General features: G+C 36.5%; 1 protein-coding gene across 4 annotated transcripts; it reads left to right on the top strand.

Moving 5' to 3' along the window:
• On the top strand, window positions 1–24,782 carry p4ha2 (procollagen-proline, 2-oxoglutarate 4-dioxygenase (proline 4-hydroxylase), alpha polypeptide 2). 4 transcript variants are annotated; one of them, XM_032576419.1, is made up of 16 exons: window positions 1–150; window positions 5,663–5,762; window positions 6,443–6,539; window positions 7,821–7,972; window positions 9,831–9,968; window positions 11,046–11,285; window positions 13,300–13,496; window positions 14,448–14,624; window positions 15,378–15,448; window positions 16,587–16,686; window positions 16,758–16,811; window positions 18,486–18,509; window positions 18,605–18,670; window positions 21,498–21,566; window positions 21,950–22,046; window positions 24,004–24,782. In XM_032576419.1, exons 2-16 carry the CDS (start codon window positions 5,681–5,683, stop codon window positions 24,072–24,074), a joined length of 1,635 nt encoding a protein of 544 aa, XP_032432310.1. In that variant the 5' UTR covers window positions 1–150; window positions 5,663–5,680; the 3' UTR covers window positions 24,075–24,782. The 4 variants fall into 4 exon arrangements, with proteins under 4 accessions (XP_032432310.1, XP_032432312.1, XP_032432313.1 ...); XM_032576420.1 differs by lacking the exon at window positions 1–150 and adding an exon at window positions 3,396–3,491; XM_032576421.1 differs by lacking the exon at window positions 18,486–18,509.
• Window positions 24,783–24,854: the final 72 nt, after the last annotated feature.

The following is a 24,854-nucleotide window of genomic DNA, read 5'->3' as shown; positions in this document are numbered from 1 at the left end:
GGTCCAATCCTCCAGTCTGTTCTGTACGTGGCAGCGGTTCCAAACTCGTTCCCTCTGTACTGCTCATAACCCCGGGGGTGCCAAGTGGATTTTCGTCCACACAAGGAAGCGTGACAGTCTCCTTTTAAAGACACCAGAGGTGAACAGAAGGTAAGCCTACACTATCAGCTTATTTGCTGCCATACAAGCTTCTCCTTACATCGTTTGAATCGCTGAGCGTGTTCTGCCTCCAGAACATGCTGTGATGGTTGTTCTGGGGAGTAAAACAGGCGATGTTTCGGATTATTTCTGAACATTTCAGACCAAAAACGTTACGTGGTTCAAGTTCAACGAATACTTAATATGTAATGATGTATGTGTTTACTTCGGAGGTGTGTGTTGCGTCGTTATATGAACCAGTGAAACTGTTGCGTTACAATGTTTCTCAGCAGACTTGAGGAAACTTTCAAAACTTTGCGCGAACTTTCTGATAGTCCCCCTCTTTTCCCGTAGAGGGGGAACCGTTTCACACCGTCTCTCACACACACGCTTTAATGTGAAACATTAGCACATGTTTTATTGAGTGCATTAGATGCGAGTACAAGCAGACAAACTGGCGGCTTACAGAGCGACAAGAGTTGTAAGATTTTTCTAGAAGCAACTGACCGGGGCTGACGTCACCGGGTCTGCTCGGACCCAGGTGAAGAGATGATGAGGAAGGCTTTTTACCAAATCCAGCATACTCCAGGAAACTTTAAATATGTAATTTACTAAACACTCAGGTTATTCTTACATGCCAGATGAATTCTCCTGAGAAATGATAGCAGAACATTTTCAACAGTGTCAAGCAGGGCCAGAACATTTCGTAAGAGTTGGCCTGGATGAGGAGGAGGAGGAGGAGGAGGAGGAGGAGGAGGTAGAACTGATAATCTTGGTGTGGCTCGTCAAAACCAAAAGCCGTGACATTATTGAAGGTATTTTAAACAACCAACTGCTGTTAGTTTGACTTTTCAAGGACCGCTTTGTGGAAATACCACAAAAATCTGATATGTTTGAAAATGTTTCATTAACCCCCAAAATTTAAATTAATGTAATTTTTACTGATGCAGCAGGTCAACATGCCTGCGAATGTGCAGAGTGAATTATTGATAAAAGCAGAGCTCACGCTCCATTCATTCAGTGTCATCCTTAAGATGTGCTGAGTGCAGTTTGTATTCTACACTGCATTATTGGGAATTAAATATACTTATACCTTGATAATATGTTTTTCATTTCCCAGTTTTAAAAATGAAATTCAATGCGGACATGCTAGCTATAAGAACCTGAATAGCTTGTAAATCAGTTTTGGTACAAGGTACCAAGTAGCATTAAGAGGTAAGATACTGACAGTTAGACAAGGACGAGGAGAAAAAATAGAGTGAAAAATGTTATACAATTGGGTTTTCCCTTTCTATTAAACGTGTTTCAAGTTTATTGAGATTTTAATATCTGAACAAAGTAATCCAGCAAACCAGTAAATTGTCAAAGTTCTAACAGTTTTTGCTCAGATAGTCCCCCAGTCGTAGATCAAACTGTCTCTGTCTGAACAAAGTGTTGTAAAGTAGAGAGTAAACTTACTCTCTACTTTTTTACTGGGCATAAAAAGCCCAGGCTTTGTTCACTTTGAGTGCATGGCTTAATGTCATCAGAGCCCAGTTTCAGTATAAAGGTCTGTGTGTTCAGGTAAGTGATGCCCCACGGTGGTGTTGTCCCTCTTCTCCTCCAGCCAATTACAATGATTTTAATTGACTGTGGCAACCACTGGAACACACACATTATATAGAGGCAACAAAAGCAAAGATGACATCAATCTGTCAGCAGGGATTAGGCTGAAAGGCCGATGACATGCACACTCTTAGAGGGATGATTTAGAAATGCAGCTTACAGTGGGAATGAAATTCTCCTGCTAACCTTAAAAATATTGAAGCACGGCATCAAATGTTTTTCGGCTTGATTTATATTTACTACTGCATCTTGTTATCAGTGTTGCCATGACACAGGAAAGTGTTTAGAACAACATGGCTGTGCTCATGTCCAGTTTGGTGCCTGCATGTAAATTTAAACAAGGTTTGAGTCTCTGATTTAATATTTTGACTTTGAGAAGATTCTGTAAACTGATATGAGATTAACAGATTTGAAACACTGATCTGAATGCCATTTGCATCAAAATGCAGCCAATTATGTAATCCACTATGTTTTCTTGCCTTACTGCGTCCGTTGGTCAGGAAATGCTCACTTCCTTTCTGGACAAGTGCAGTGTTTCTGGAAAGTTCATTGTAAAATGACCTTATAACAAAGTAGATGTTCATGCAAAAGTTTAGTGGAGGTGAAAATCACAACAGTTGTTTGTTTTCCCTGGACATTCAGGCATTTTTGCCTAATTTTTGACTGAGCTTTTATTTCTTTTATTTTGTTATTTATAATGTATTTTGATTAGGTTTGAGTGGGCAGTTGACACCTTCCCTGATTTGTTCCCTCCATTTTGTGCCTTTTTCATATTCAATATAGTTTTCTAGTTTTTTCTAAACTTGAAGATGAAAAACTGTACGTATGAATAATTCGATGATAAATGGTGGTTGAAAAGTTGCAAAAAAACCCCAGTATTTATTCAATATAAGCACAGTGACTAGTCAAGTAAAATACCATTGAAAAATATGATTTTGGCGTCAAAAAAGAGGAATAAATCTGACATAATTTTGTACAGTTATTTCCCTTTGCAGTGTGGTATAACAGACAAAACTACATAGTACAAAGCACACTTTGGAAGTCTGAAGAATAAATCGAGATCATTAAAACTAATCTAAATTCAATAGGATTGTTTTTTTCAGAATCATGGTGAAAATGAAATGCTAAGAAAGGTTAAAATCTGAAACTGTGTCATCATGTTTACAGTATCAACATGTCTGCTGTCCTGAAGTACATGCATTCATTTCACACAGGATTCTAGGCGTGTGTGTGTGTGTGTGTGTGTGTGTGTGTGTGTGTGTGATTACCATCAGTCAGGAGAGAAGCTGCTCTTTATCACTCTTTGTTTACACAGTGACGGGACGTAGCAGCATCATTTCTCTCTTGGAGGATGAACTCTTGTCTTCAATTTCAACTATTGAATTATTCTGAGTGTGATGTAAATTCCTAAAATTGCAGAAAGGTGAAGGAAGTGTTTGCTTGGTGTCCTCTTATCTCAGACATTAGATCTGTTTAATGTTCTCAGAAACATATTTTTTGATCCAAGTTTTAGTCTTTTACTGGGAGGCAGAAGATTAATGGTTTATACTCTGATGTTATTTCCAGCTGTTACAGAGACAGGGGTCATGTTCTTTCTGTGTTTGCTGCAGATGTTAAAATGTTTACTGTTGGAAAAAATATTTGTTCTTCACGATCCCCAAACCCTGCTGCTACCTCAGATTCTGTCCGCTCGGCCCTTGTGTCAGCCACTTCGCCGTTGTCGTCCTGATAGAGAAGGAATCCAGCAGGTTGTTCAGGGAAATCCCTGTTTTTATACTCAGAACTTTTTTCGGTTTATTCTTTAAGGAACACGTGTGACACATTAACCTCCACTCAGACTTACGACATGGAAAAACATTTTCTCAATGTGTGACTCATTGTTAAAAATAGAGGCCAAGTACAACTGGTTGAAAATAAAGCCAACCGTGTCTGTTTATCATATCTACCTCACTACCTATTGCTATTCCTGACAATTTACAGAAATGTCAGGAAGGAGTTAGAACCCAGAAATATCTGCAACGCTGGTTTGCTTCAGGAATGTGACCATGGGTGTTGCTGCGTGCAGCAACAGGCGAGACTATGTTTGAGCTGAGTAATCATTGTGGGTGTAAATTACTGATGGGAGGGGGTGTTTGGTCACTTCTTTTCCATTTTAGGACTATGGTAATAATGATCTGAGCCAGCACTATTTAGATGAACCAGTCAAGTTAAATGCATTTAACAGATGGAGATTGTTGTAGCTCTAACTTCATAAAATCATCTTAGCTGTTATAAAGCACATCAGTCATTTATGTGTAAACTGCAGCAATATTTGTAGAATATGACACATCTTTGGGTTTCATTAGCTGTAAGCTACTATAATAAAAAAAACATCATTGTGTAATTAATTAATTTCTGAATTAGTGAAATTCTGTTGGTGAAACTGATGATCTTTCTGCACTCTGGCTTTATTTTTGTATTGTTGCAAAATGCACAAAGCAAATAAAGCTTTAGAAGTCAAACAATTAAATCAATTGTATTTAGAAACTTGATTTAAAGCACATGTGCAGCTCTTCATGCTGAAGAAGACAGGGTCTTTCAAAAAAGAGGGTAAAAATGGTCTAGATATTTGATTTTTAGACCTTCATTCGCACCAAGAGACTGTGGCACATTCCATTGTAATAACTATAATTGTAGAGACATTTAAAATAGAAGAAGGCAGTAATGAACTCTGTCTTTGCACCGGCATGAATAGAGTTTATGTTAGCCTTTATTTATGTCTTATCAGAGACCTTTTTTATCTACTTCCAGTTCCTGATTATTCTTTAGTATGGCTTCCAGGAAAATGCTTATTTTTGTCACTATGTGAAACGGGATGAAAAGTTGTTTCCTTTTACAAAAGGACTGATAGTATCATTGGCAGACCTCTACAAGTGTGTACCCTGCAATTTCATTCAGGAAGCACCTTATATTTGCCGTCTCCTTCAAAATATCTTCCTCAAATCACTGTTTTTTCTTTATGGATTAACTTGCAACATTCTGCCTGCAAAAAGTAGTTGCTTCATGTTTTCTTAGCAGATGAATTGTTTGTAAAATGGCTTCTGTTAAAAGAAAGGAGCAACATTATTCTGCTTCTTATTTTTGTTTTTCTCAAATCCTTGATTATAGAGTTGTGCAGACAGAAGTATGTGTGGCGGTGTTTGGCAGTAACAGTGTGTACGTGTTTGGATGGTTGATGCAGTCATTGCTGAGATCCATGGTGAGGCAAAAACAGACACTTGAAGTGACTTTCACAAGGAAAACTTCTCTGTCTTCTGCTCCATGAACAAAGAGCTCAGACATTTTCCTTTTGGCCCAGAAAAGAGTTGAAGCTTCTAAAAACATTTAAAATACAGAAACAAGGGATTTTTCTGCAGCTTTTATACTGAAACGCAACTATTTACTTGGTTTAAGCTTTCTCTTATCAGTTTTCATCCATATGTCAGATGTGGAACTTGGAATGAGGTTGGACCTTTTTTATGGTCTGTTCTAGTTTATTGCAAAGTTTGAATTTTATCATGAACATTATCAACAGCCATCTGGTGGCTATAAAAAGAAAGAAATAACAATAAAAACTTCCACAGACATTTCTGTAAATGATCCAGGTGAAAAGTGAAATGAGAAAATTTCCTGTTCAACTCTCCTGCAGATGAAACAAGTTTTTATTTGGAAGTATTTTTAAGAGTTATTTTGTTTCTTGGTAATTTAATGCAGAACTGGACATATAAACTGTGTTAAACACAGCAGTGTTGATACAGAAACACAACATCCTTAACTTGTATTTTAAAATCATAATTGTAACATTTTAAAAATGTTAAAATCTCCCTATGTAATTTTTAACTATAACGTGTTATTTTTTTCAGTCTTCTCAATATAATATGATCTGTTTCTGTTATTAAAGGTTACTGAACTGGACGAAATGAGGAACCATGCGTTTTGTATCTCCTGGGTTTTGCTGTGCTGCTGCTGGTCTACACATGGGGAGATCTTTACCTCCATTGGTAGGTTAAAAATTAACTTATTTCTTTGTTTTAAAATGCTGCTTTTTACATTTTTTTCCTTGATTTACTTGCAAATACCTCGTCATACTCTTCATGTTGAAGAATATCAAGTTATCAGGTTTGTCGCTGCCGATTCCGATACCGATCAGTCACCCATGAGGCCGATCTTTGCCAATCACCTGGATTGGCTGTTAATTTTTTGCTTTAGGTATAAATACTTGTATGTGATGTGGCAAAATGGAAAAATGATCTGGCAATAAATTCACCTAATTTAGACATGACATATTTTGATACTTCTGTACTGCATGTTTATAATAGAGTCATGTAAAAAAATCTTGTACATTGTGCATTACATTTGCTTTTTCCTCATTGATTTGTGTGTTTGACATTTTTGCCTATGTGCGTTCTGCCTTTATAAATTAGCTGAATGACTCTGAAATGAACTCTGTATTCCTCAACGGTTTATGGATTAGTTTTCAGTTGTGGTTTGGTCAATGCTGCACTGTTGCTGCTTCACAGTATGGAACTGAGGATTTATTTAATTCCAGTTGGATATACATGGAGAAATCCATGTTAAAAGATAAAGTAAAGCTTTAATAAAAAAACAGAGTAATGATGGTACCTTTACCTGTTGAAACACTTCACTAATCAAGATTATGTATACATCTTTGTCTCTGCAGGACAAATGACTGATCTAATCCACACAGAAAAGGAGCTGGTCCAGTCTCTGAGAGAATACATCAAAGCAGAGGAGTCTAAACTGACTGCTGTCAAAAGGTACTTTATAAACCCTGTGACCTTAAGTGGTCACTATTTTTAAATGAAGTATAGTTTTATACAGTTTTGTTTAAGTTCACAACCCTTAAACTTTACCACATTGTTTATGATCCAACCACAGACCTCATTTTACTGTAATGAGGCTTTTCCTGGGTAGACCAACATAGAGCTTAATTGTGAAGAAAAAAATAAAATGAAACATAAAACCATTTGTATTTGCATTCAGTCCTCTTTACTTTGATACCAATTAAAGAAATTTAGCCCAACCAGCCACCTTTACTAAACCTCCAAGGTTTTAAATAATTCAGTCTAATCTAACTGCAGCTGTCCTGTGAAGGCTTCAGTCTATGGAGGCATATTTGTGTCGTTTTTACATGTCTGATTCTAGATGATATGGCAGCAAGACGCCGCTTCTCTGAGTGTGTTTCACCGCATGTTTAAAGTGTAGATTTTAAACTTTTTAAAATCTACACTTCAACAGATCAAGTAAAAACAGTTACTCTAAATTAATTAAACTATTTTTTTCTCAATAATATTGTCATGTTTATTCTTTAACACTGGGGACATGAAGAGTGTTCTTGCAAAAATTCCCAACAACATGAGGCTTCCTCTGTTATTGATGGAAATATTCCATATTCAACCAATAGGAATGGGCATTTTATTGCGAAGTTATGAAGGAAAGTTGTGTAAGTAACAGCGCGAACAGAGAGTAATGCTGGATCAGGTTCCTGTTCTGGCGAACACATGGAATCCTGGGGTGAATCCAGGTAGACAAATATTTATCCCAAAGTCAGCAAAAAGGCATTAAAAACAAGTTATTAGGGAAGAGATGCATAGAAGTGGAAGAAATGTACGCATGTTTTTGTCTCTTAATTTTCTTAGAAATAAACTTACACAATTGTGTTATTTGCTATATTTGTACATATGTGTTAGACATTTTACAGTATGCGTTTTATACTATGGAAGTGATTTGTTTTCATACTCATGTCTGTGAGTTTTACAGTGAGGAAATAAAAGTTTTTTCCAACTCGGATTTTATGTTTTTATGTGACGTGGCATCAAATATGCAAGTACTATATCTAAATTATCTAAAAATAATTGTTAACTCACATAGTTATGGTTGTGATGAAAAAGGGTTTTAACCAGGCAGTATAAAGGTAAAATTAAAATGAGACCCAGAGAGTTATTGAACAAACCTATGAACATAGGAATCACAGTTGTGAAAGGTTTCTTGCCAATGTGTTTGTTGAAGTAGAAATTGTTTCTGTTTCTGTTTACTAGCTGGGCTAGCAAACTCGATGCTCTCACAAGATTAGCCACTTCGGACCCTGAGGGCTACCTGGCCCACCCAGTGAACGCCTACAAACTGATGAAGAGGCTCAACACTGAGTGGTCTGAACTGGAGAGCCTGGTGCTTCAGAATCCCTCCGATGGTGAGGAGCTGCCACTGCTTATGTGACACAGTTAGTAACTAACCAACAATTCTTCTTTAGATTATTAGATTTAATCATCTTTAATTTATTGTAGCCACATCTGAATCCAGTATTTCTGCTTTCTGACATAATGTTTTCCATTTAATGTGCAAAACAGCATTTGCTCCCTTTGATGTTGCCTGATAGAGAGAGAGAGAGTGGAGCTGCAAACTGGAAAAATCTAGAAGGATGTAAGCAGAGCCATCCCAGCCTTGGCTGCAGACTGGAAATATCTGCTGTGCAGCTTTGCTCAAAGGTTCCTTTCCCCAATGAACAGTTGAAGTTGTTCAACTGTTGAAGTTGTTTTGACTGCAGCTGTTCCTCATCTGAGCATACTTTGGCCGTGTTCTCACATTGGGTGTGTGTGCATGTTAGGACACAGGCCTTTATCTGTGTGAGACAGTGAAACAGAGCTTAAAAATGAGTCTGTTGACGTGGCTGCTCAGCTAATGGGCTTGATGCAAATCCTGGAAATGTCACCACTTGGTACCAAATGTCTTTTAGTTTGGCGTGTTATATTTTAAGTTATCTGACATCCATGTTTTGTCCTGAGCAAAACACATGTATGTACATTTTACTTACTAGTTGAAAAGCAAGTTAGGTAAAGGAAAAATGCACGCTACCAGATCTAGTTAAAGATGAAGCTAATAGAGAGCTGCATCTTAATACATTAGAATTCGATTGGAATTGAAAGTAAGTATAATATTTAGATTTCTGCTGATTTTGAGAATGCCTCACAACTATTAACAGTCCAAAATTTTGCTCCTCAGAAAATGCAAATATTTCCAGACCTCTAGCAACTTGCATTATGTTTTACATTCTTCCTTCATATGAAAAGAGGACTCTTGATCACTGAGCAACCGTCCAGGTATAAACATTATGAAATTCTCACTGACCATTTTGGTCCATGTCGTAGAAACATCTGTATGCGATGACGGGACCCAGTCCAGCTGCAGTCTACGTGTTGTGAATCAGCCCCAAACATTTCAGTTGGTTTTGATTCACAGTCCCCAGCACTGAGGCTGTGGTTATTCCTGCTTTTTCCATGCTTTTTCCTTCCGCTCAACGTTCTGTTATTTGCTTGGATACTGCTCTCTGTGAGCAGCTAGCTCCTTTAGCTTTGATGTTGTGTGGCTTACCCCAACTGTTACCAAATGGGTGACATACCTTGAGCAGTCCCCCCTGTGGTTCCCCATTCATGTATGAAAATCCCTTTTTTTTTTGCTCCATCCTATTCTGATTTTGGGTTTTCAGTAGCTGTGATCCATAACAAAAATACATGCTCTTAATATGTCAATAAATTTGTAATTAATCTGAGCAATTTTCCCTTTTTACTGAAACGTCTGAAACAAATGAGCTCTGATGATTTCTTATTCATTCAGATTCACTTGGACAGTAATGAAACAGTCATTATGGAGCATAGCTGTACTAAACCCTCTAAATACTTTAGGCTTCTGCTAATAGTTTCACAAATAAGTTGTAGATAATTTAGTTTGCTCCCACGTCCACACTGTGTGTGTTAGGTCTAAGAGGTGAAAATGATTTCAGTTGGGTTCAATCTTCTCAAGATACATGTGTAGGTCTGGTTATGAACTCGCAACTCCACAGCTGAGCTGAGCAATATAAAAGCCAGCTGGGAAAGTTAATGCAGGAGTGGCAGTCGCATCATACTTCTCCCATGACATACTGGCTTTATAAGCACTGGACTGCAGGAGGCAAACAAGAAGTACTGCTGCTTTTATGGACTCATTTTAAGTTATTGTTTTCATTTTTTTCTTTCAGTAAGTTGTGAATTTTTACAGCCATGCTGTTTTCACAGGTTTCATCGGGAACATTTCCGTACACAGGCAGTACTTTCCTGATGCGGAGGATGAGACCGGTGCTGCCAAGGCTCTGATGCGTCTTCAGGACACGTACCAACTGGATTCAGAAGCGTTCTCCAAAGGAAAACTGCCAGGTAATTAAATAAATGGAAACGGTTGTGTAACAGTGTGTATTTGTGTCTATAAAGGTTGATTCTTTATTGGTGTTTTCACCGTCCAAATCTCCTCAGTCTATTATTAGTTACTGTTGCTTTGAAAATGACCTGTAGCCAGAAAATGCAGAACAGTTTGAGGTAGAAACAATTTGGCAAGAAACAAAAGCTGACCAACTAAAACATATTCTTTTTATTTTAATACCTTTCTGTAGAGGATTATTGGGATGTAAACACAGTAAATGACTGCAGAAAGAGATGACCGGCCTTTAAATGCTCACTTGTTGCCATGGTTACCTGCATTTATCTTGCTGTTTTAATATTACCTACCATGTTGAGAGTACTACAACTGTTAGTCACAGCATGATAAAAAAAAGTTAAACTACCATACTGACATTAATGACCAAAAGTGACCCATTAATGAGTCAAAGGCATTACATGCAGGTGAGTGGATAAACAATAAGAAAATGGCTCAAACTTCAGGGGCCAGATATCAGTCAGTAGCAATATTAAAACAGTTTTGTTGATGGTAAGATTATCAGAGAAAGGTTGAGTCCCCCTTAATGAGACAAACATATCCATAGTGAGAAAGAGTTCTCCTAAAGTGTACGTTTTCATAAAAAATAAAAAAGATCATATTTAGTGCAGCCATCAGTTGAAATTAAAAGTGCAGCAGGTTGAACCAGAAGTATTATGAAGTACAAAGACATGGAGCTAAAAATCAAACCTCTGACATCTACAGATGTTCCAAAGCTGCATGTGGGAGTAGCTGCTGGTGGAGAGAGGTTATCTGTTCTGGCAGCGAGTTGTAAATGATTTTATTAACCTAATTGTAAATAGTTTAAATAGCTAGAATCATGTATTCTTGCCAGCTTATCAGAGGGACTGATAATCTCTCTCTTTCTTATTCAATACAAATAAAACCACTTCAGAGAAAACATGAAGTTAGAGAAGTCGATGAAAACAGAAAGTAGATGAAAACAGGCCTGAATAAACTGTTATTCTAAGTATTGCTAAAAATACCTTGACATTTTAACAGTTTTAATGATTATCCTACAGGTGTTCACTCTAACGCTGTCCTGAGCGTGGATGACTGCTTCGACATGGGAAAGACGGCCTACAACGACGCAGACTATTACCATGCTGTTCTGTGGTTTCAGCAGGCGCTGAAACAGCTGGACGACGGAGAGGAAGCTGTGGTCACCAAGGCAGAGATCCTGGACTACCTCAGCTACTCTGTTTACCAAATGGGTGACATACCTCGAGCCATCGAGCTCACGCGCCGCCTTGTGGCCGTCGGTAAGTCGTGAGAAAATAAACCGATTCAGCCACCATGACGTAAAGATGGGTCTTTTTAATTCTTAAATCACAAACCACCCTGTGATCAGAGTTTAGCTTCATGCTAGTGCAGCAGGGTGTTGTCCAGGCTTTGTGACGGTTTGTGGTTTTAATCTGTTATTTCTGCTGTGTAGGCTCTTTGGACAGCTGCAGGTCATTCACTTAGAGCTGTGGTGTCCTTGGTTACACGTTTGGTGAAAGGAATTGACTAGAGTAGATGCAGATGTACTTGGGGCCAGAAACTAGAGTAAAAATAACTCAATGAACATTTAATTTCCGAGGACAGCTCACACACAGAAAACTGTCAGTTTTTCCCCTTAGCTTTTGCTTTCAGTGCATTTCATTCCGATTAGCAGAAAGTAAAACATTGCAGTTTTATTGTTAATAAGCAAAATGGCGCCGGCTCAGCTGGCTGCCTGCAGACGCAGCTCCCGTCGTGTGTGTGTTAATCTGTGTATAAAAAATTCTTGCTGTAACTGCGAAATAATTTCCCTGCTGGGATGAATAAAGTAATTCTTCTTCTTCTTCTTCTTTAGGCCAGATCTGGTGGTGAGGGACTCCAGTCTCTCTTCTTACCCTCATTATTGATGCATAAACCATCAGTGGGATAATTACATAAATCCCTGCATTATTGGGAGTTAACTATTCATCTCTAAATTGACTAATTGGTTCTTCTGCCAAACATTTTATTAGGAGACCATAGAAATCAATATACATATGAAAACAAACACTTCAACATATGGGACTATGGATTAATAATGTTTTGTTTTTAAACATTTCATATGTAAAAACAAAGAAACTAAAAGTTATCAGAATGACAGCTGGAAAGAGGCACCAGACTCTACATGGACAGGCAGATATAAACAATGAATGGATGTTTAGTGCCCCCTGCTGGCCGTTGGAGCACTATACAAGACAAATTTACAATGTTTTACTGTAGACATACTGTGGGCCAGAGACTCATGGTAAGCTTAACTATTTTATGTCTTAAGGCGAACATAAATGATGGGGAAGTGAAAAGTTTAGTATGGAAAAGTCTGAATTATTCAGATGAATAATGTTTCACGTGCTGGAAGTAAATCCTATTTTTGTCGTTTCTTTTGCCCCATCATGAACCCTGTATAGAGAACTGCTTCTGGTCTTAATGCAGCCGATGTTTCTGTAAGAATACTTATTTCAACTCTACCAAGAATTGTAATGGATTTACCTTGACATCATCTAGCCCTAGGTCATAACAGCAATAATTGTACATGAAATTAACATGAACCCTTTTGAGAAGTTATTTGATTATTTTGACATAAATGAACTTCCTGTTTAGGTCACTATTGTACTATTTTGCTATATAAGACTTATGTACAAGGGTCTGCCAGATTGCTGTTCCACCGTTTGCTCACCTTTTAATTTAATACAGAATTAATGTATTTCCCATAAATATCACAAGAGGGTAGACCAGTCCTTTCAGGTAACTTTCAAATCTGCAGATAAAAAAGTAGTAAAGTTTAATGAAGTATCCATCAGTAAATTTAAAAGTTGATCAAAACGACTAATGTAATCTAGTTGTTAGCCTGATTGTAAGATCTGACCATTTTTCTGCTTGCTTTATATTTTATAGTTCCTGAATGTATGAGAAGTTCTCATAATCTATGCAGTTTTTATTATTAGCATTTCCCTCTTGATATGAACATCCATTTTATTAAATAATAATCTAAAGAGAATTACATCTAAAGAGATTAAGTTTCATTTTTGATCATCTACACCATGCAGAGTTTAATGAAATAAACTCACTTCCCAAAAAATATGAAAATAACCTCTGTCCCCTTTTTTCAACTAAATCTTGCATTTCACAATGTCAGATTTATGGCTTCCCTTTGTTTCAGAAGACATAGTGGAAGTTGGGAAACCTAAATTAGTCAGATTGGCAGGTTTTCTGATTTCTTATTGTGATGCTAACAATGCATCCTTTCTACACTGACAGACCCCAGCCATGAGAGGGCAGGAGGAAACCTGCGTTACTTTGAGCGGCTGCTGTCCAAACAGCTCAATGAGATGAACCAGGCCTACCAGCCGGCCTCTGAGGAGCCCATCCAGCTGGGGACTTACACCCGACCGAAAGACCATCTGCCAGAGAGGGAGTCCTACGAGGCTTTGTGCAGAGGAGAGGGGCTCCAGATGGTGAGATTTGGACTTTTCATTACATCTTTATCCCAGTCACAGGTTTACACAGGCTCCCTGAAACAGGTGTCCAGGAATCACTGATAGGACGGCACAGTCCTCTCAGTGAACCCTACTGGTTTAACAAAATAAGAGTGGAGCTCACCTTTGTGTTCAGACTATACAATCCCAACAAACTTCATGCAATAGAAATGGAGAATAACATATACCAAACCTTTTAAAGAAAAATTTATTCTAAGGATAAAATAATAACTGTCAACACATGGATGAGCCCCACCTGTTTTGTTTATCATCCAATGAGGTTGTGACATGACTTTACTATAGTTACAGTTATTTTTTTACACCTGTTTCAGGTTAATTGTTGTTACTTGTGATTTTGAAGACATACAAGGTCTTTAAGTGTTAGTCTCTGTCTTTCAGCACACCAAATTTAGACAAGTATAAGTCTGCTCCAGTATTTCCTGTCTGCCATTTTCTTCAAAAGTCCTGAACTGAATGTTTTTTTCAGTCTTTTGACTGACTGAAAATGTTTGTGAACACTAAATAACTTCCTGATTTGTAATAAATTTAAAATTAAGAGACAATAAAGAAGTATGAAGAGTTTGAGTAGATGTCTGCTGCTTTTAAACATTCTGGTAAATTTAGCTCCACAATATAGATGGAAATCCCAAATTAAAATGCTAAATATTATTAGTAAAATTCACTTTGCAAACCTGCTAAATTGATATCATACTAACTTACTAATTTTAAACTGTTGTGTATTCACACTAATCAATTATGCGAAATTATTTGCACATGTTTTGTCTGAAAAATAAACACAAATCATGACAAAATAAACGTTTTACTGGAATATTTTCAGTAAAGTGCAGAAAGACAGTTAAATGATATTCCTCAACATAACATTACAGGTGATTTTATATGGTTAGATTTAGTTTTTTGCATTTCTCCCAGACTGAAGCGAGGAGGAGTCGTTTGTTTTGTCGCTACCAAGATGGCCGTGGGAACCCTCGTCTCCTGCTGAAGCCCATGAAGGAAGAGGACGAGTGGGACAGCCCCCACATTGTTCGCTACCTGGAGATGCTGTCAGATGAAGAAATTGAAAAAATTAAAGAGCTGGCTAAACCCAGGGTGAGATGAACAATAATGAATTAAAAGTACAGATTTTCTCTGACTTTGCTTCCATAAAAGTCAGATATTGTTTGTCAGCGTTTCACCCTGTGGTTGCCTGGAAAGGTGACCTGCAGATGTCGATCTTATCTGTTGAAGGAATTGTTTAAATCGCTATAGCCTTTTCTGTAAACAGGAAATAAATAAATATAAATAATTTGGTAACTTGACGTTACAAAGAGCCATAATTTACAGATTATTTCTTATTCAGATTAATAAAAAGCTCCGTTTTGTTCTTCAGGAGAATAAGTGTTTACATGCCTCAGATCAAAAGAAACATTTTAACTTTAAAGGAGTGGAATTGTAATCAGATAAACAATTGTACAATATCCTGTGATTTTCCTTATTATCTATAGTGATGCATGAGTCTTTTACCTCAACCAAAAAATTCTTTGTGCCCTTGATCCAGAGCACAATCATCCTGCTTTAACAAAAGCATAGTGATACCCTTGTGAATTGAAGAAAACTGAAGTTTCAGGGTGTCGGAAAATTGAAAAACAACATTAATTACTTATTTGCATTTCTTTACATTATCAAGTTATGTTACGTTACTTTTTTAAAAGTAATTTAATGGTTTTAGAGTTGGATGGATTCATTGTCATTTGAATGAGATGAAAATCAACATGCAACCTAAAACCAGTGTGGAAGCAAATGAACTAGTAGATGAGTTCCTCTATTATAATGTTTATTTTGTGCTTTTTGTTGTTTTTTAAGCTTGCCAGAGCTACTGTTCGTGATCCCAAAACAGGAGTTCTGACCACAGCCAACTACAGAGTGTCCAAAAGGTCAGTAATAAAGATGTAGGATCCCTTCTGCTGGTTTTACTCTCTAAATGTGTTCATGATGTCTTGTCGATATTCTGCTCTTACTCATTGTTACTGCATATCTGCTTGTGGAAATTATAAAATGCAACCTTTTATGTAGCAAACAAACAGTGTTAAACTTTCAGAGTCACAACGAAATGCATCAAACGTTTGAGCCAACTGTTACGTTGTGACTCAGATTAACTTGCTTCAATAATAATTAATCTGATTTCACGCTGGTTTGCTGCTCTGGTTTTTAATAAGACTGACACCAAAAATTACTGAGAATTTATGTGAGAATTATGAATATTTATTACCAGCATAAACTGCTGAACGTTAATAGATGTTGATGGATAATTTGCATGGAAAAGCAAAATTCTTTGAGAGGTAAGTGAAACACAGAGCAGTTTGAAACAGATGAAAAAAATTGAAAGCAATTGAATATTGAGTCCAATAGATCAGATACAGTACATGGATAATATATATGAAGTCTTTATATGATGAGGATATAAAACAAAAACAAAAAATAACAAAGAACTAGTTCAAAAAGACACAAATGATGTGGTAAAGAAACATCAGTAAAATATAGGAGTGTAATTAACTTAATACATCTGGGGTTATTTAGAAATCAAATAAATTGCGGTTGTTAAGTCATTATGATGTAAATGTCTCGGCTTGATTACACCAGATTATTTTCTGCCATCATAGAACCAAACAATGTGGTTTGTCAGGCTTGTGGTTTTTTTGGTCCAGAACCAGGGATGGGTTCTGAATAGAGTCACAGAACACTCCTACTCCATAGCCATGAAACCTAAGCTGGCTTCGCTTTGTCCAACAGCAGAGTTAGAATACAGTCAAAACCAGACAAAATAACTAACCAGGCACTTTACCAACCTGTATATAAAACTTTAAATCTGTTTTAATAAGTGGATTGTAATTTATTTTAGACCAAAGTTCTTTACCAGTTCTACTTAACAAGGTAAAGGTTGATCCAGACATGCATTTATCCATGTTATTTGTTTACAAAGGTTAACAGTTGAAATAAACTTGGATAAGCAGTCCACTAAGTTTTAACTGAGCACTTAGTGTGTCTGCATACATTTTGTGTTTCTGTCTTCAGTGCATGGTTGGAGGCAGAGGAGGACCCTGTGATCGAAAGAGTTAATCAGAGAATAGAAGACATCACTGGCCTCACGGTACAAACTGCAGAGTTACTCCAGGTAATTGTCCTTTATTATCACTTATCACTTCTTATTTTCGGTTATTTAACTTTCTATAAATGGCTTGTCAGGTTGCAAACTATGGAGTTGGAGGACAATACGAGCCACATTTTGACTTCTCAAGGGTGAGTTTCATTTTTAGTGACTTTTTGATGTTTGGTGGAATCTGAAAATTGCTCTCATAATAATTAATTTCAGATTTAGTCTCCATTGTATTATACACTGCTCAGAAAATAAAGGGAACACCTAAACAAAACAATGTAACTCCAAATCAGTCACACCTTTGAGGAACCAGTTAGGTAATAACACTTATTGCGAATCAGTTTCACCTGCTGTTGTGCAAATGGAAAACCCAACAGGTGGAAATGAGAAACAATTAGCAAAAACACCCCGATAAGAGTGATTCTGCAGGCGGTGACACCGATTATTTCTCTGTTCTCGTTCTTTCTGGTTGAACTTTTAGTCCCTTTCATTTTCACTGAGCAAATGTGACAAAGTCTGGAAACACCGTGGAGAACATTATGCTGCCTGCAACATCCTCCAGCATGACCGGTTTGGTGGTGGGTCAGTCATGCTGTGGGGAGGCATTTATTTGGATCACTGCACATGCTAGGCCTCATGTGGCTGAAGTGTGTCAGCAGTTCCTGCATGATGAGGGCATTGATGTTATGGACTGACCTGGAGCTAACTGAGACTCTAGTCCAGGTCTGGGAAGAAATCCGTCAGGAGAAAATCCGCCGCCTCATCAGGAGAAAACCCAGGCGTTGTCAGGAAGTTACAGACACATGGAGGCCACACACACTGCTGAGCCTCATTTAGACTGAGGAATGTTCACTGACGTTGCATCAGCCTGTCGTGTTATTTTCTACCTTCATATTGAGTATGAATCCAAATCCAGATCTCCACGGTGAAATAATTGTAATTTATATTGAGGATTTTTGTTATTTTCATCTCAGTCAAATTCACTGTGTTAATAATAAAGTATTTCAATGAGAATATTTAATTAATTGAGATCTAGGATGTGTTATTTTATTGTTCTCTTTAATTTATGAGCATTATATTATATTATATTATAATGTGTTATGTTATGATATATTATGTTATATTATATTATAATGTGTTATGCTATGACATATTATGTTATATTATGTTATATTATAATGTGTTATGTTATGATATATTATGTTATATTATAGACCTTTACAGCGTTCAGATCAGGGTATATTCAAGTCACAATTATGCACCATTTTATTTTGGTCAACTATATGAAATACATTGTACGTTTTTGGTTGCTATGTGACGAAATGTGGTTCAAAAGTAGTGAATACTTTTGCAAAACACAAAATTGTTGATGGTTAAAAGTCCCTGGATATCATTTAAAGGCATGCTAAACAGTTACTTTTAGTAAATTTGAACTTACTAGATATGAAACCTCACTGGCTCTGCAGCATTTCTATTTCCTGTTAGACATCAAAAAGATTTGATAGCTTTTTAATTAAACAATGATCAATATTTTAAATTTTTCGGGTCAACAACTGAAAATATCTGTATCATGGAAAACTTAAAATCCATTAGGAGCCATACATTTTAATTTTACATTTTCTTCCATTATTTTAGTAAATAATGTGCAAGGTATGCTTCTATAAGAAAACTGTATGATGAGGACAACTTATATGGTCGAAATTGATACATTTGAATACAAAATTTGAACTATAATTTGAATGCAGTGTGTGCTCTAAGCGGCAGGTTCCAAGTGAAACTTTCAGATAATAAGTTAAACGTATAAACATCTGTTGCAGCGCCCCTTTGACATCAGTCTCAAGGTCGATGGAAATAGACTTGCTACCTTCCTAAATTATGTAAGTAATGATGTGTCTTGTTTTTATCTTGAATTTTCTCTTAAATTTTATCTTTATAGAAAGAGGAACCTGATGCTTTCAAAAGGTTAGGCACTGGAAATCGCTTGGCGACATTTTTAAATTACGTAAGTACAAGCATTCAGTCGCCGCTGATTGTTGACCGGCTGATTGTTGACGGTGTTAAAATGATTTTTGCTATATGTTCTTTTCAACAGTAATTTAGTTGAACTAATAAAAAGCAGAACAGACTTCATGTTTTTCAAATGGCTCCAGACTAAACAGAACATTCCCAACCAGTGAAGAGAAAAGGAATAATTTTACAATCCCTGTGTTGCTCTCTGGATCATACTGACTCATCACAGCTTTATTCCATTAAGTTTTATCTCCTCCTCATAACTAGGACTTTTTCCAGTGTTTTTCTTGCACAAGACATATTTGTCATTATAGACAACAGCTTTTTTTCATTAGATTCTTATTCTACTTCACCTACTTTATTCCAGATATTGCCTATAGTTCACACAAATCAAATTTAGTCAAATAACACTTTCATTTCATGTGCCCTATTTTGTATTTGTGGGGTTTTATCTATTTTACATATCATTTTATTTTTTAACTGGTTGTGGTTTCCCTTGTGTCAAAAACTCCCAAATCAGTCCATGTTATTCTCACAGGAGGTGTGGCGGGGCAAAGGGCATTGTCAAAGCCTTAGTTCTTCTCTTTGTTTTTTCTTTGGCAAGAAGAATCACAGGTGGAACTGATATTTTGAGATTGTGATGATTCAGGTGGTATTTAGACAAGCTATTCTTCCATCATGTTTACGCAGCAGAAAGCACAGTGAAACTCAGAGTGAGCTTTTGAGGATAGAAACCTGTTTTTGACTGGAGTCAAAAAAAAAGGTTAGGAATGTTTAAGATTAAGAAAAGACCGAAATGAGAGGTCCTCTTCCATAAAACACTATGAACAATATTATGGTATGTTTGTATTTAATACAGTGGTATGAAAAAGTGTTTGCCTTCTTCCTGATTTCCCTTTTTTGCATGTTTGTCACACTTAGTATGTCAGAACATCAAACCATGTAAATATTAGTAAAAAAACAAGGATGTGGCATGACCGTAAACTGCTGGAAAACCCTCCAATGTGAATGAATTACAGCAATTCTGCAAAAATGAGTTGACCAAAATTCTTCCACAGCTGTAGAAAACTCATTGCAAATTATTGCAAGTTGTTGCTGCCAAGAGTTGCCCAACCAATTGTAAGATTTGGGGAGGAATCATGCTTTCATACAGGGCCATTTAAATTTGGATTTTCTTCTTCCTTAATAATAAACATCTTCATTTAAAAACTGTATTTTGGGATTGACTAGCATTTGAATTGGTTTAATGTTCTAAAACATGATAGACATGCTAAAAAAAGAAAATCCTTAAGGGCTGAACACTTTTTTCACCCCACTGTATATCATAAGAAATTAAGACAGGTGGTTTGGGTCTTATGCCTTCAAATTCTGTCAGTGGACAGTAGGAAACCTTGTGAGTGAAAAAGAAGAACTGAAACATTACACCATGACCTCTTACAAAATAACTGTTTTTTAGGAAAAAAATGGATAATTACTGAAAGCAGGAAACCCTTCAGAGAGACAACATTAATAAACCGCAGGAGCTCACTGATCGCTGTACCTGCTGATTGAAACAATGCCTGGGTCGCATTTATAAAATCTGATATAATTTGTGTTGTTCAAGCTGTTATGAAAAGATTAGATATAGGTCACAGAAGGGTAAAAAACATCTGCTCTGGGTCACTACAGGCTGCCTTAGTGTCCTTTTTGCCACTGTGTTCCTCTGAGAATGGCTTTTCTGTCGTTGCCTCTGTGAAAACAAAGTACAGATCTAAACTTAATATTTAGGATAAATTGAGAGACAGCAACAAGCGGGCAATCTTGTTGTAAACAGATGCCGAATGCAGAAAAGGATTTCTGTACCCATTACAACCAAAATCATATCATAAAGTAAACCACACACAGCCAATCAATCAATGACTGAACTCTGCTGCTGTGCAGAGAACCACTGCAGACTGGAGTCAGGAGTTCCTCCACGCAAAAAGTGGTTTGAATGAAAACAAATTTAAAATCTATATTATAAATGATCTACCATCTGATGACAGGAAAACTGTGTCTGGCACTCAGGGAGGTTTTACTCCCAGGTCTGCTGTATTACATTAAATGTGTGTATCTTCCATGAAGTGTAACTTTACAGCAAGATTATAGCACGAAGTTTTTGGTCTGGAAGTGCCATAACTTTATGTTACACTCCAATGGCAACAAGCCTAGACTACAGACTTTTAAATTGTATGTGAGTTAAATGTTTTGAAAAATGGCGTAGCAGTTTTCAAAATCTCTTTTTAGAACAACTAATTTCCACTGTGGGATTTGGAGCAATTTGTGTTGCTTTGTAAAGATTATCTCTCAGTGAGAGAAATGATCAGATTTGTTTGTAATAACTTCAGATAAAATTGTTCTGTGACTGATCTCATTCTCCTGGAAGAGGGACAAATATTTATAAGTTACAGTTCAATATGAGCAGGAATCCTTCCTGTCCTCATTTGACATAAATGTCAACTTCACTCTTGGATGAAGTGATTACAATTTCTTAGCATACCAGTAACATTGCTGTAACACTGCAAGCAAACCCTTAGAAAACACAAAACACTAGTTATTAAAAATGTTCTATCTCAGCAAAAACAGATGAAGTTTAAATCTTTTTCAACCTGAATTTTAGAATGTCAGTCTATTAAATTCTTCCATTATCTTTAACTAAAAATGTTTATCAGTCTGAGAGGACGAAAAAGTTAAAAATACCTTAAATGGTTGTTTAGAGGGTATAAGTATATTCATAGTGTTGTTATTGTGGTGGTAAAGTTTTCTAAGTGCTCATTTGTAATTGTGTTGTTGGTTCACAGATGAGTGATGTTGCGGCCGGAGGAGCGACAGTCTTCCCTGACTTTGGAGCTGCAATCTGGCCAAGAAAGGTGACAAAACTTGAAATCGCTGTTTTATTGGTCTTTGTTGTTGTTGTTTTACTGAATGTAAGTTTTTCTTTCTTCTTCTTTCCAAAGTTTGCAAAAAATCTTCATAAGATTCTGATGATAGCAGTATATTTAAGTAATTACCAAATAATTCTGATAATGAAACTTGTTCTAATCTCTACTATAAACAGTACCTTTTACAATATGTTTTCCTTTCTTTGTTGAATAAAAACTGAACTTGACTGCATTATTTTATCACAAGGATCAATTGGAATGTATCTTCTTAACTTTGAATCTGTCATGATTTTACTTTGTTTTTGAGAGATATGCTATATAAATAAAACTGAACTGAATAAATAAAAAAACTGAAACAAATGTATCTACAGGGAACATCAGTGTTCTGGTATAACCTCTTCAGAAGTGGAGAAGGAGACTACAGGACCAGACATGCAGCCTGTCCAGTTCTTGTAGGAAGTAAATGGGGTAAGATGGTGAATTTAGATTTGTGAGAAAATTATAAATGACTGAACTGAATTGAATTTCTATGTAATAAAGTAAAAAGGGGAAAGAATCTTTTTAGTGGTTTCACAGCAGATCACTGGTTACTGCCAATAAATAAAAGATTAGCTGATTAAAGTTAGGTGCATCACTAGTTTGTGCTATTAGATACTAAAACACAGCATGTTCAGATCTCTTCATTTAACAGTTGTGAGTTGGTTTCTGAGGACGTATTAAAATGTCTTTGACACACATTAAGCTGACTCCACAACTGATGAGGACCATTCAAAGGTCTCTGCAGCTCATTCAAACATGACTGGATCATGACTAATTTGAGAAAAGCTCTTTAATTGTGAAAGGAGTCAGTGATGCTGCTACAGTATTGGTTGTCTAAAATAGATTTTCACTGCTAATTTCCTGGCATCTGAGATGCTCTATACTCTACAAGACATTCCCATAATGACCACACAGTATATTCCTGTCATAGCAAAACAACCCAGCTCCAGCTTGACTGGAACCTCGCAAATATATTACACAACTCTGCCACAATGCTGCTGCACTGCAGTCCAGCACAAGGATTTTTATTTTACCTGCAAACTGGAAGTTTCTGCACATCCACCATCAGTTCCAGCTTTGCTGTGGAGGAAACATCATAGCTTGGTAGCATGTCAGATTGCAGTCCTAAGGAGAGTGTGTTTTATTTTCCATCATCTGTTGGGGTAGCAGCATCAGAGCCGGTGACTTTAAAAAAGGCTGGTTCTGTTTGAGGGAACTGCTCTGCAAACACAGCTTCTTTATAGAATTAAGAAAATTAGACAACCCAGTTTAGTTTCTTAGTTTATGTTGTCTGAACCTCGGTCTATAGCAATATGGGTCTGAAAATGATCATTTTGTTTTACTGTATATTATGTATATTGTTGAATTGACAGTGCAACAGAGTTACACTAGTTCTACATAACCTACACACCTGACTCCACTCCTGCCCCTCAGGTCCTGTATTTTTAGATGTTAATGCTTACACACCAATTACTCTAATCCCAACCTTTGAAGAGATTTTACATTATCCACTTTGACAGTTCACTCAAAAAGCTGTTTTCAGTCCAACACATTTTACCTTCAGATTTGTATATTTTTCTCTGATGTACAATTTGGCCATGAATAATTACTACTGATATGTCTTAGAGGCACTTGTCATTATAAGTCAGGTGCTGAAGTGGTTATTTAAGCACAAATTTCTAAGAATATTTGGAAGTTGACAGTAAAGCTGTTGAGTCACCTGATGAACTTGAAAGAGAGTGATATCAACAAAAACCTAAAATAAAGCTTTCTGTTACTCAACAAAATGTGGTTTAATACTTGGTTGCAAAAAAATTGTTGACAAGAGGTCAGATGTTTTTTTAAGTTGGTCTCCAGGTGTGTGCACATCAAAGCAGGGACTTTGGTTCCCTTCTTTTTACGTATAATTTCTAAATCCTGAATGTATCTAGAATTTAGCTTCGCAACTCAAAGTTTCCTCCCTCCACAGGTTTTCTATGTGATTAAGTTCTGGAGAGAGGAGTTTAATTTGAAATTTTCTGACAGGCAACAAGTTGAGTTCAGAACCTTTTTAAAGGAACATCATGTGTAATATGTATGTATCCTGGACACATTACTGGTCTGAGCAAATCTGAATTCTTCCTGATTATTTCAAGTGAAGACCAATTTAGCACTCTCTTTTTTTAAACAGACCATAATAATTCTAGACTGTTAATTTCTTTGTACTACAAGTAAACCTACAAATTCAACAAGGTGTGACATTGTGTAAAGGTTTCTATGTTAAGAAGTGTTTTATTTTTTCCTGTACAAATCAGAACCATTCAGAGAATGACTGTTTTTCAAACATTTTCTCCTGATCACAGGAGATGCCATTTAAACCACTTTTATTTTTTGTATGTGTGAATAGTGTCGAACAAGTGGATACACGAGCGCGGACAAGAGTTCAGGAGACCATGCGGCCTGACGGAAGTGGACTGAAGCCTCCTTCATGTCTGTGCTTACCCTCCTTAGTGCTTGTTTTAGGCTAAATGTTGCAACACAGACACATTGTGCCAAACCTTTCAACATGTCTCTACGACTAAAAAGTGGTTTGCAGGGGAACCGACATCCATCTGCTGAGGGAGAGTTCAGTGTCTGTCATTATTTTCAGTACCCTGGTTCATTTGATCAGACGATTAAAAGACAACAATTCTGAATTTAACCCTAATGAATATCATGATCAACATTTTTATTTTCATAAATTCACATCTCTTTTGAAGTAGTTTTGTCTGCCGCCTCAGACAGGATTCAGACAAGGTTTCTTTAAAGCACTATAAGTTGAATTTAAGCTCTATGGTGAAAATGTTCACTACTTGTTCAAATTAAGTAGCATTGAAGATACAGAGGAACCAAAGTCTTATTGATGTGATTCGTTTGTACAGTAGATGTGCTACTTTTATGTTTTACTAACTATTCCCACGCTGTCTGATGCATTATGGTGTAGTTTGAGTAACAGCTTTTTATTTGTAATTCTCACTGTAATTTGGAACAGAATTATATTGTTTCTTCTTCAAAACTTACAGCAAAATATTGACTACAAATTATGTGCATTTTTTTTATTTATAGTGTGCTTAAATTATGACGTTTTTATATTCTCATTCCCCAAGTTGTCAATCAAAAGGTCAATAAACAATGTGTTTTATTAGATTTCTTTGCAATTGATCTTTATTGATCACCAAGTGTAATCAATTATTATTATTATTTTACAAATTACTCTGA

The sequence above is a fragment of the Xiphophorus hellerii genome, chromosome 11 (assembly GCF_003331165.1).
Source record: "Xiphophorus hellerii strain 12219 chromosome 11, Xiphophorus_hellerii-4.1, whole genome shotgun sequence".
NCBI lineage: Eukaryota > Metazoa > Chordata > Actinopteri > Cyprinodontiformes > Poeciliidae > Xiphophorus > Xiphophorus hellerii.
The sequence above is the reverse complement of the archived record's forward strand: the minus strand, read 5'-3'. Positions and strand labels throughout refer to the sequence as shown.

Coding starts and splice junctions, on each gene's coding strand:
- p4ha2 (XM_032576419.1), top strand. CDS start 5,681: ATGAGGAACCATGCGTTTTGTATCTCCTGGGTTTTGCTGTGCTGCTGC. Junction 9,969..11,045: donor CTCCAAAGGAAAACTGCCAG/GTAATTAAATAA, acceptor ATTATCCTACAG/GTGTTCACTCTAACGCTGTC. Junction 18,510..18,604: donor CCTTTGACATCAGTCTCAAG/GTCGATGGAAAT, acceptor TTATCTTTATAG/AAAGAGGAACCTGATGCTTT.